This window comes from Oncorhynchus keta, chromosome 8 (genome assembly GCF_023373465.1).
Source record: "Oncorhynchus keta strain PuntledgeMale-10-30-2019 chromosome 8, Oket_V2, whole genome shotgun sequence".
Classification (NCBI taxonomy): domain Eukaryota; kingdom Metazoa; phylum Chordata; class Actinopteri; order Salmoniformes; family Salmonidae; genus Oncorhynchus; species Oncorhynchus keta.
In genome coordinates, this window is record NC_068428.1 from 21,583,053 (window position 1) to 21,595,443 (window position 12,391).

The 12,391-nt window shown below is 41.1% G+C and overlaps 1 protein-coding gene and 1 long non-coding RNA gene across 5 annotated transcripts in view; one reads left to right on the forward strand and one right to left on the reverse strand.

Annotated features, from left to right (window-relative positions):
- The window catches only part of LOC118387001 (adenosine 5'-monophosphoramidase HINT3-like), a 12,574-nt gene extending 11,277 nt beyond the window's left edge, over positions 1-1,297 (reverse strand). For both annotated transcript variants that reach the window (XM_035775077.2, XM_035775076.2), the window contains exon 1: positions 1,148-1,297. In XM_035775077.2, the coding sequence (XP_035630970.1) occupies positions 1,148-1,285 (138 nt within the window). In that variant the 5' untranslated portion in view covers positions 1,286-1,297. The remainder of the gene's footprint in view (positions 1-1,147) is intronic.
- LOC118387002 (uncharacterized) lies at positions 1,205-9,776 on the forward strand. Of its 3 annotated transcripts, none has more exons than XR_004826327.2 (8): positions 1,205-1,354; positions 2,771-3,273; positions 4,312-4,885; positions 5,038-5,425; positions 5,544-5,722; positions 5,833-6,032; positions 6,148-6,425; positions 6,594-9,776. It is a non-coding gene; the product is annotated as an uncharacterized LOC118387002 (long non-coding RNA). The 3 variants fall into 3 exon arrangements; XR_004826326.2 differs by having other exon boundaries at positions 5,041-5,425; XR_008140814.1 differs by having other exon boundaries at positions 5,041-5,425; positions 5,839-6,032.
- The last annotated feature ends 2,615 nt before the right edge of the window (positions 9,777-12,391 follow it).

A 12,391-nucleotide genomic window follows, 5' to 3' on the forward strand; every position in this document is an offset into this window, starting at 1 on the left:
TACCAAATACTAATTGAGTGTATGTAAACTTCTGACCCACTGGGAATGTGATGAAATAAATCAAAGCTGAATTAAATCATTCTCTACTATTATTCTGACATTTCACATTCTTAAAAAAAACATGGTGATCCTAAATGACATAAGACAGGGAATTTGTACTCGGATTAAATGTCAGGAATTGTGAAAAACGGAGTTTAAATGTATTTGGCTAAGGTGTATGTAAACTTTTAACTTCAACTGATAAATAAATATATATGCCGATTAATCGGCACTGGCTTTTTTTTGGTCCTCCAATAATCGGTATCGGTGTTGAAAGATCATAATCGGTCGACCTCTAGTATAGACAGGAGTATGCTATTTAGGCTATATCATTTTGGCAATTTAATTCAATTCACTGCTGGGGAAAACTTCCTGAGCCTTATGGACGCAATTACCATAAACTAAATGTGATTTCTGCCATTCTGAGCACAGTGGGCCACATTTTCCTAACGGTCACTCTGACCAAAATCACACAGGGTTCAGTGACAATGTCATCCAAAAACATGGCACCTTCACTCAATAATACCCACAAAACATAGCAGTCAGACAGATAAACGCTTCCAATTGTTCTTTCCATCATTATAAAACGAGGTCTGTGGGAAAAATGAATGGTGGAGAAACAATGGGAACCATTTCCTTGTTTGACCTCTAAGTTGTATGAGTATTGTAATGAAACAGCAGGGAGCAGGGCTCGAACCCTCGATCTTCGAGCCCGAGATCCGGAGCGCTATCGACTGTGCCGCAAAAGCATGCTCGTGCGGCAGTCGTTTTCCGCGATTATAAACCTAGGGTCGTTACAGTATTATGACTCCTATTGTAGTACTCTGTTGGATGTATATAAAGTATAAATTGTTATTATCTTCGGCTATGTGTGATGAAAAAGTTTTTATTTTAAGAATTAAATTAATGTTTTGTGCACAAAGATGATATCTAGTGTGTCTTATTAAGAACTTTCACATCTCTATGTGGACGTTTATGGAAATTGCGTCAGATAACTACAGTACCGAATCAAAACTGTAGCAGCAGCCGAAACAGTGCTTTTAGACCCGAACCCTGACTTGACCGCGAAATGCTTGCGTACGAGCCCATCCCCACGAAATATTATTACCTGTTTAACAATTTCCGTGTCCTTGTCTTGGTTTTCAGCAATCATACAGAACACGCAGGTGTCTTCCATGTCGCTGGATAAATGACTTTGTGTATCTTCGTGGCGTTGTTGTACAATGTCCCCTGCGCTGTTCTCCATTTAGCCGGTCCGGTTCCCGAGATCTATTTCCTGATGGCAGCCGTTTTCGATTTACCGCTTCCGTAACAGGTATGTCACAGATAGAACAATGATATATATATTTTACCTGATGTATAAATGTGAAGCATCCGCTTGGCGTTTCCGTTCACTACCAAATTTAGTATTGAGAAGAATCCCAGTGGACAGCAGTGGGAGAAGATAGATTTTGGACGAATTCTGCTAATTTTCTCATCGATGAAACATTTGATCTCAATACAGTTTTCTGTTCCCAAAACTAAAATCTGTTAACAGAGTGGAAACAGTTTTGTAGACTTTGCCATTTGCCAAAATATTTTAAAAATCATGTTGTTCAGGAGTGAAAATGCGAATTCACGGAAATATGGAGATGAATGCTCGAACAGGCAAATGTGATCTTGCTAGCTCGTGCTTGACTCTGCCCACCTCCCTACTTGTTCTGCACACTGACACATTTGTTCGCATTGGAAACGAAAGGATGTGGTCTATCTTGGTTTAGTTATACAAATCTGTGGATATGTTTACGTAGTAGCTCTAACGGTCCGTCTGCTTTGTATAGCTCCCATATATCATGGTGATACTGTAGTGTATACAGTTGCGCTTTCAAGACAACTTGGAACTCGGGGGGAAAAACGAGATCTCATACGTAACGTATGAGTATTTAATATGCTTATTGGTCACAGTATGTATATAGTTAGTATGCCAAAAATGCCCAAAATTCCCGGATGTCGTAATACCTTAGCCAAAATACGGACTGCATTCCAAACACGTAAAAGACACACCCTCTCCCCTCAAATTAAGTTCTGATGACGTATAAGACGTCTGACGAGTTGACAATTGCAGGGAAGGGGACGAAACCAAGCTTACTAGTTACAACATGTTGTATTACCACATAACATTACTATTGTTTGGCAAGGCAATGATAGAATAACTGAACCAGTCAAAAGTTTGGACACACCTACTCATTCCAGGGCATTTCTTTATTTTTACTATTTTCTACACTGTAGAATAATAGTGAAGACATCAAAACTATGAAATAACACAGGGAATCATGTAGTAACCAAAAAAAAGTGTTAAACAAATCCAAATATATTTTATATTTGAGATTCTTCAGATTCTAGTATCTGCAGAGCTATACTCATGTCAAAATTATAGGTTGAGCTTTTTTTTTTTTTTTTTTACCTTTATTTTACTAGGCAAGTCAGTTAAGAACAAATTCTAATTTTCAATGACGGCCTAGGAACAGTGGGTTAACTGCCTGTTCAGGGGCAGAACGACAGATTTGTACCTTGTCAGCTCGGGGATTTGAACTTGCAACCTTCCGGTTACTAGTCCAACGCTCTAACCACTAGGCTACCCTGCCGAGTTCACAACTAACCATCACAGTTTACCCGTAACTAAGGCAGGAAATGTACTTTTAATGAAATATTGTGACTAACCAAATTATTGTACTTGTTTTTTATCTTATAGGAAGAATTGCAGCATGTTGTTCACCTCGAGCACTCACAGAATCCACCCCTGCAGATACGCTGTAGTTCCACATGGCTGTCCACTGCTTATGTACAGCCTTCCACAGCTGTATGGGGCCAGGGATCACCTGAAAGGACTCTCTCAACAACAAATACAGGCTTGTAGAGAGGAATGCTTTCAGAGGTCCATACCATTGTCATGAGACTGTTTTTGACATTTCATGCCTTGCAATGGCAGAGAACAAATCTGCCTCTACCCACTACTTCCAATGAAACTATGGAATTGTATTTGTTCTTACGGGCTTACATGCTAACTCATCTGTAACACAGAGGACTAGGGATGAACTCTGTTATCCTGACGCTGAAGGGGACAGACCGAGGTGGCTGCCCTGCTGATTGAGAGGGGCGCCAACCTGGAGGAGGTCAATAATGAGGGATACACCCCACTCATAGAGGCTGCATGAGGGGGGCAAGAGGACATGGTGGCACTATTTTTGGCACAAGGTATGGGCTCTCTCTCTCGCTCTCTGGGTTTAAATTAAACTAGTTATTCTGTTTAGAGATTTCAATCATATTGACCGCCCAAGCTCATTGTTGAGGCAAAATAGGAAACCCCTCTTTTGAAAACAAAATGATCAAGTGATTATATTAAGTTAAGGTCATTATCTTACTGAGTTGATGCAATAGGAACAAGCTTGCTGTTCCAAAACAAATTGAAATCATTTTTCAATAGCCAACAGTGTGAATAAATTAGTAGCCCTTTAGTAAGTATGTTCCCAGCCAAGCCATCTTCAATCCTTCCTCTGTACACTCTTAGAAAAAAGGATTCTTAAAGAGTTCCAAGTAGAACCCTTTTGCATTCCATGTAAAACCCTCTGTGGAAAGGGTTCTACATGGAACCAAAAAAGGATATTCAAAGTAGAGGTCGACCGATTATGATTTAAGCACCAGCAGCTCACAGATTAATGCACCGGTACATAGCCCATCTATAATTTAGCCCAAACAACTACCTCTCCCCCTACTGTATTTATTTTGCTCCTTTGCACCCCATTATTTCTCTCTACCTTGCACATTCTTCCACTGCAAATCTACCATTCCAGTGTTTTACTTGCTATATTGTATTTACTTCGCCACCATGGCCTTTTTTTCTTGTTGCCTTTACCTCCCTTATCTCACCTCATTTGCTGACATTGTATATAGACTTATTTTTCTACTGTATTATTGACTGTATGTTTTTTTTACACCATGTGTAACTCTGTGTTGTTGTGTGTCAAACTGCTTTGCTTTATCTTGGCCAGGTCGCAATTGTGAATGAGAACTTGTTCTCAAATTGCCTACCTGGTTAAATAAAAGGTGAAGAAAAAAAAATTAAATTCACAAAATGTCAGTCCAATAGTAAATACAGGTCTAACTTTGTTAATTCCCTGACCAAGAAGACAACTAGACAATAGTTGAGTGCTCAAGGTATCAAAGCGTTATAATGATTGCTGTAATATTGTATGGTACAACCTTGTAGCTAACTGGTTGTGTTGTCTTGTGTAGCTGTCTCAGACGGCTTCAAGCAGAGGCCGAGCCCCTTCCAGGGTAACCCACTTGCTGCAGACAGTCCAGACACAGATCTGCTGCCCCTCTTCTACTTGTACCAGCCCCTGGAGTGAGTTGTGGAAGAGACGGAGAGCAAACTGAATGAGTTCAGCCAAAAGTATCTCAGCCATAGAGAAGGCTGAGCTGCAGAAGAAGAAGATCCTCAAGAAGAAGTTCACCAAAGAGTGCATGAAGGCCGAAGTCCTGAAGGGTGACCCGGGGCAGCCACCTACCTCTGTAGACCAGCTTCTTACCTTGGCCACTCAGCATTCTAGACTTTAGTACAGCAGACTACACCAACATCACCTGCCCTGCCCTACAGAGGCTGATGGTGAGCCAGCAGTAAATGTTGGGACAGTAGTTGACAGGCCTGGGACCTGGGCCTTCTCACTCAGGCCCCCGACAGACTCATAGTGGCCTTCCCCACACAGACTGTCACTGACACGCTGGTAGACATCATGGCAGTTATGTGAGCAGTTACTGTAGAAGCTGGTTCTTCACTTTCTTTCTTCTTCTAATAACAAGTAGTAAGGTGAGTGTTCTGTCCCCCATCCTTTTCCTTAATGCTGAACATGGTTTCAATACATTCAACATAATTCCCAACTGCTTCTAAACTAAATCTAATTTGATTTAGTTATAGGTTGAACGCTCTTTTATGAATTGTTCTCTCTCCCTCTGTTACAGTAGCAGTGAGCAGTAGAGTGTCTATGTTGAACACTACAACCTCGCCCATACCCACAGCACAGATGCCCATCAATTCAGTGTCCCCCCCCCCATGCTCCCCCTCTGGACATCGATGCACATCTACATCACACCACCTAGCTAGATTATTATATTTATATGTACATTTTTCTGGGAAATGTATAGTTTCTGTGTAGAAGTGGGAGTCTGTGTATGTAGGTGTTGGAGAGTAATCTCTGTCCCCTACTTTCACTCCTCTAATCCTGGCTACTAGAGCGGATCACATTGCCGTGGTGGTGATCCTACTGGATAAAGGCGAGGACATCGAAGCCCAGTCTGAGAGAATCAAAACACACCTCTCTCCCTGGCCTGCTCTGTAGGAAGACAAGAGGTGATGCGATTCACTAAAACACATTCTTCCCTGAACATTACATTAGTTAAATTGTTACCTTTTTGATAAAACACTAGTGGAAATTCCCCAATTATAACCTGTGGTCCATTCCTTCCAGGTGGCAAAACTGTTGCTGCTGCGTGGGGCCAACAAGGAGCAGTGTAGCATTTCAGATTACTCTTCTCAGCCTGGCCGCCTCAGGGGGCTGCATCAATATCAAGATCCTCATGAATGCTGGTGCTGAAATCAACTCCAGATACGACAGTTTATCAACCTCTGAAACACACAACCATCCCTGTCAGTCACAAAGATTTTTACCACTCTGAACTGTGTGTAATATCATCTCTGTCCACATGTTTCCACCTCTCCCTGTCTGTTCCTCTCTCACTGTGTGTGTTTCCTGTCAGGACTAGAAGTACATTGGGTAGCTCTCTGCTGATGCTGGCTGCCATGAATGGTCACGTCCTTGTGGTCAAGCTGCTGCTGGACATGGGCTCAGACATCCACACTCCCGTCGAGACCAAGCGCAACGCAGCACTGACCCTGGACTGCCAACATGGAGCACCGCTCCAAGTTGAGAGCAGCCACCATCAGCTGAACTTGGCAGGTCATGTTATCTGGGCTAGAGTCAAAGACATCAGAAATGAGGTTTGGTGTTAGACAGTGTGGTGTCCGTGTGGGGGCAGGATGTCACTGACCCATATGTTCTCTCTTTTAGACAGGTCTGACTCCTCTCATGGGGGCTGCATCGGGTGGCTAAGCTGTGGTGGGGCTGGTGCTGCTGGACAAGCACTATAGTGTGTGTGACATGGCGTCTCAACAGACCATCCTAAGTGGTGAACTAGACTTTTACCTCCGACACATTACATCAGCACCCGTCATGAATCTCATTATCTTCCTGAGTCCAACTTCATCCAACCCTCTGATATATAGCTGGAAATATCAGAAATTCTGAATATCTGCCTGCTTTTGTGGGGATGCCTGCAGTAACTTCAAAAGTGTAGGTACCTGCTTATCCTTTTTCCTCTAGAGTGTTTGTGACAGCACTTCTCTTGCAGCATCCAACACATTATCATATTATTGTGGTGTGAACTTCAATGTCCAGAGGGGTTGTGGAGTGACCTTTAACACCTGGAGGGGTTTGTGATGTGACTTCTGTCTTCTGCAGGGCATGTGGTGTGACATCTGTTGTCTGGAGGAGTATCAATTATAAAAGCGATCAGGTACTGTAAGGGGTCTAGGTTGTGTAGCTAATTCTGTTGGCTATATACAAATACCAGTATGTCATCCAGCTGATACGGAAGGGGTTCTCCAATGTGTGGCACAAACTCTCTCTGACACAGTTGAAGTCAGAAGATTACATACACATACAAATACATTTAACTCAGTTTTTCACAATTCCTGACGTTGTAAAAAATCCCTGTCTTAGGTCAGTTAGGATCACCACTTTATTTTAAGAATGTGAAATGTCAGAATAATAGTGGAATGATTTCAGCTTTTATTTCTTTAATCACATTCCCAGTGGGTCAGAAGTTTACATACACTCAATTAGTATTTGGTAGCATGGCCTTTAAATTGTTTAACTTGGGTCAAACATTTTGGGTAGCCTCCACAAGCTTCCAACAATAAGTTGGGTGAATTTTGGCACATTCCTCCTGACAGAGCTGGTGTAACTAAGTCAGGTTTGTAGGCCTACTTGCTTGCACACGCCTTTTCAGTTCTGCCCACAAATTTTCTATGGGATTGAGGTCAGGGCTTTGTGATGGCCACTCCAATATCTTGACTTTGTTGTCTTTAAGCCATTTTGCCACAACTTTAGAAGTATGTTTGGGGTCATTGTCCATTTGGAAGACCCATTTGCGACTAAGCTTTAACTTGATGTCTTGAGATGTTGCTTCAATATATCCACATAATTTTCCATCCTCATGATGCCATCTATTTTGTGACGTGCACCAGTCCCTCCTGCAGCAAAGCACCCCAACACCATGATGCTGCCACCCCTGTGCTTCACGGTTGGGATGGTGTTCTTCGGCTGGCAAGCCTCCCCTTTTTCCTCCAAACATAACATTGGTCATTATAGCCAAACAGTTCTATTTTTGTTTCATCAGACGAGAGGACATTTCTCCAAAAAGTCCGATCTTTGTGCAGTTGCAAACCGTAGTCTGGGTTTTTAATGGGGGTTTTGGAGCAGTGACTTCTTCCTTGCTGAGCGGCCTTTCAGGTTATGTCGACATAGGACTCGTTTTACTGTGGATATAGATACTTTTGTACCGGTTTCCTCCAGCATCTTCACAAGGTCCTATGCTGTTGTTCTGGGATTTATTTGCACTTTTCGTACCAAAATACATTAATCTCTAGGCGACAGAACGTGTCTCCTTCCTGAGTGGTATGATGGCTGCGTGGTCCCATAGTGTTTATACTTGCGTACTATTGTTTGTACAGATGAACTTGGTACATTCAGGCATTTGGAAATTCCTCCCAAGGATGAACCAGACTTGTGGAGGTCTACAATTCTTTTTCTGAGGTCTTGGCTGATTTCTTTTGATTTTCCCATGATGTCAAGCAAAGAGGCACCAAGTTTGGTAGGTCTTGAAATACATCCACAGGTACATCTCCAATTGACTCAAATTATGTCAATTAGCCTTTCAGAAGCTTCTAAAGCAATGCCATAATTTTCTGGAATTGTCCAAGCTGTTTAAAGGCAGTCAACTTAGTGTATGTAAACTTCTGACCCACTGGAATTATGATACTATGAATAAGTGAAATAATCTGTCTGTAAACAATTGTTGGCAAAATCTCAACACCCCAAATGTTTGTACTGTGTATACAGTTCTCCCACAGTTATGCCATCCTTCAAGAACACTTTCTTGAAAGTCAAAGATTTCATTAGACATCGTCCCATGGTCCTTGGATTTCCAGTGGGAAAAACAATGGGAAAAACAGTTGTTCTTTGACCCAAAAGGTCCTTTTTCCAATAAGTTTTTGGAACATTGATAATTTTAAATAAGTTCATTAGGCGCAGAGTTGACTGATTTCCTTATATTAACTGTAACTCAGTAAAATCATTGAAATTGTTGCATGGTACGTTTATATTCTTGTTCGGTATATCAGTCTGCTAATACAGGACTAGTAAAGCCCAGTGCACTGCTTTTGTGAAATTGTAAACTAGATGTATTTGTGATTACCATCATTTGTAACATGAGTCTGATAATTATCTATACAAAACAGTTAATCTGAAAATACTTGTGGAATGTAAAAATACTTGCTTGATATGTTTTCCAGTTTCTTGGAATACTTTCTAAATGCAACTTATTTGAAAATGACCTGTACCCTCACACACTGACTCGGTACCGGTACCCCCTGTATATAGCCTCGTTATTGTTATGTACATTTCTTGTTACTTTTTGATACAATAATTTTTTTTAGTAAACCCTAGCATTGCAAGCGCAATGCTCTACCAACTGAGCCACATCATCACAAACCAATTGCTGTCTCTAAGTACTAAATTACTGTATAGATCTTCATGGTGATGGAAAGTCTACAGGTACAAACCTAGATGACTAGCCTCTGTACAATACCGTTATATACATTTTACATTGTGGTTTGTAAGGATGGTAAATTAATACTGCACAAAATGTGGTTTTCCATGTTTTTTGATCAAGAAAAATATTTAACTTAATGTGGATGTTGTGCCTTTGCAACTTGATTTTTACCTAATTTCCCCCCCAATTTTGTGAATACGATCTTGTTTCATCGCTGCAACTCCCCAACGAGCTCGGGAGAGGCGGAGGTCGAGTCATGCGTCCTCCAAACCGCGCTTCTTATTAACACAAGCTCCCTTAACCCGGAAGCCAGCCGCCCCAATGTGTTGGAAACACTGTTCAACTGGAATATTTGTTTTGCTCTTGCTGTAGACATCTATATTGGTCCGTCAATACTAGTAAAGGCCCAGTGCATTACTTTTGATAAAAATATTTACAAAATAATATTTTTTAAAGATTTTTCAGGGGGTGCTGCACCACTCTCAGCATGGCTATGTGTCTATGGCCACAATGCAACAAGGGTATATTTGTGTGCATGCTGCCCAAACTGCAGCCATACCGTTAACTGCCAAAATAAAGAAAGCCCTTGAGTAAACAAAGGATACAAAGTATACGTTATGGTGTGGGGTGCATTTTCCTGGCCCACTTGTATAATCTATGCCAAGGTGCATTGAAGCTATTCTGGCAGCCTAACACCCTTTTAAGACGCTGTTGGTGTTTCCTTTATTTTGGTAGATACCTGTATGTGCTTGTGATTAAACTTAATCCAGTTATTTTGTTTAATAAACTATTGATCCTCTGTGGCTAAATTATGCTCGGATATATTTTTGAACATTGAGAGCGGGCCCCTGTGGTCTAATATATACACACACACAGGCTTGTGCCCAGCCCGACTCATACAATTGACCAGTTACAATTATTTATAATGCTTTTTTTATTTTTATTAATCACTTACCCAATCAAGGCAGGGCTCCCCAGTTACCCACGTGGGTCCCCTACCTCCTCCCCTCATCTGATGATTAGCAGAGCGGAATCACCCACTCATTGAGTGCGGGCTCCTGTGTCCCCCAGTGGTTGGCGGTTGCAGTTTAAAAAAACAATAATAATACAACACTACATATTTTGGGGTTCTGAGGATATGAAAATATACTTGTTCATGTTCATGGAGTGCTGAGGTTTAGAGGGTCAACACCAGAAGTTAATGGTTATAGGAGGAAGGTATATAGTGGGTGCAATTAAGGTTGGAATGTTTAGGGGAGCGATTACATGGGGCAGGCATTGATAAGGGGAGAGAGCCATGGATTAGTGATTGAGGGGGGTTGAGGTCAGGTCAGGGTCACCTTAACCTCTCTGGGATCATTCGGGACGCTAGCGTCCTCCTCGCCAAAAGCCAGTGAAATTGCAGGGCGCCAAATTCAAAACAAAAGAAGTCTCATAATTAAAATTCCTCAACCATACAAGTATTTTACACCATTTTAAAGATACACTTCTCGTTAATCCAACCAGTGTCCGATTTCAAAAAGGCTTTTTGGCGAAAGCAGAACATCATTATGTTAGGTCAGCAACTAGTCACAGAAAGCATTCAGCCATTTTCCAACCAGAGAGGTGTCACAAAAAGCAGAAATATAGATAAAATTAAATGACTAACCTTTGACGATCTACATCAGATGACACTCCCAGGACTCAATGTTACACAATACATGCATGTTTTGTTCGATCAAGTTCATATTTATATCCAAAAACCTCAGTTTACATTGGCGCCATGTTCAGAAATGCCTCCAAAACATCCAGAGAAATTGCAGAGAGCCACATCAAATTACATAAATACTCATCATAAACTTTGATGAAAGATACATGTTTTTACATAGAATTAAAGATAAACTTGTTCTTAATGCAACCGCTGTGTCAGATTTCTAGAAAAGCTTTACGGCAAAAACACAATGTTCAATCATCTGAGAACAGCGTTCAGCCACAAAAGTAAGCCATACAGTTACCCGCCAAATTGTGGAGTCAACAAAAGTCATAAATAGCATTATAAATCTCCACTTACCTTCGATTATGTCCATATTTATGTCCAAATACCTCTGTTTTGTTCACTATTCCAAAGGCACAATGTACGAGTGCAAAATCCAGAGGAAAAGTCAAGAGTTCCATTACAGTTTATAGAAACATGTCAAACAATGTTTACAATCAATCCTTAGGGTCTTTTTATAATAAATCTTCAATAATATTCCAACCGGACAATAGCGTGTTCATTACAGAGGAAAAAGAAGGAACAGCGTGACCGCGAAGTAAATAACTGATTGGCCTAAGCCTAGTCCATTTGTTGAAACAGCTCTTATTTGACACCCTTTCACAATAGAAGCCTCAAGCAACTTTCTGAAGAATGTTGACATCTGCTGGAAGCCTTGGGAAGTGCAACCAGGCCCCATAGACACAGCATATTGGATAGGCAATCACTTAAATGAAACTACAAAACTCCGATTTCCCACTTCCTGGTTGGATTTGTCTCAGGTTTTCGCCTGCCATATGAGTTCTGTTATACTCACAGACATTATTCAAACAGTTTTAGAAACTTCAGTGTTTTCTATCCAATACTACTAATAATATGCATATATTAGCATCTGGACAGAGTAGCAGGCAGTTTACTCTGGGCACCTTATTCATCCAAGCTACTCAATACTGCCCCCGTGTCACCAAGAAGTTAAGGGAGAAATAAAAGTTTATGGCCCGTATCACTAGTGTCCTGCCTAGCAGTAAAGAACGATGTTTGTACAGATGTGTAGGAGGAGACTCAGCCTAGGAGGAAGGGTTAAATATCAGTGCTTGTGTGAAAATGTTTTTGTCTAATGCAGCTGTGTTGATCCTCTGGGAAGAATACACTTGGTTAAGCTTTCATAATGTCCATTGAGTTTTTACTCTGCGAAATTAGAATCTAACAGTATTATATATACACACAGTACACATTTTCTTCTATGATTACTTTTTTCTTCCAACTGGCCTAGGCCCAGCCCCGGTAAACGCCTGCATTAATTCGTCCCTGGCCGCAAGTTGAGTGCAAATGCCCTGGTCATGGCTAGAAGGGATGCATCTTTTGTCAAATTAATGTCAGATTTTACTTTTCGTAGCAGGTTAGGATAATTAGGTTAAGGTCAGGAAAAGGGTTAGCTAAGATGCTAAATGTTTCTACTTCTGACGTTAACTTGCCAAATGCTGGATCCCTTCTAGTCATGACCGTAGATGTTGAGCGATTTACTCAGTTAAATCCTAAACTACTTGTCAAAATTGAGTCAGCTTTACTTATTAGCCTATGGGATAAATACACAAGTTGCATTTGCCTATGTAGCCCACATAAGACAGTAAGTAAGCAAGCCAACCTTGGACAAGTAAGCAAGTGGGGGGAAAAAAAACAATTCTCAGTATG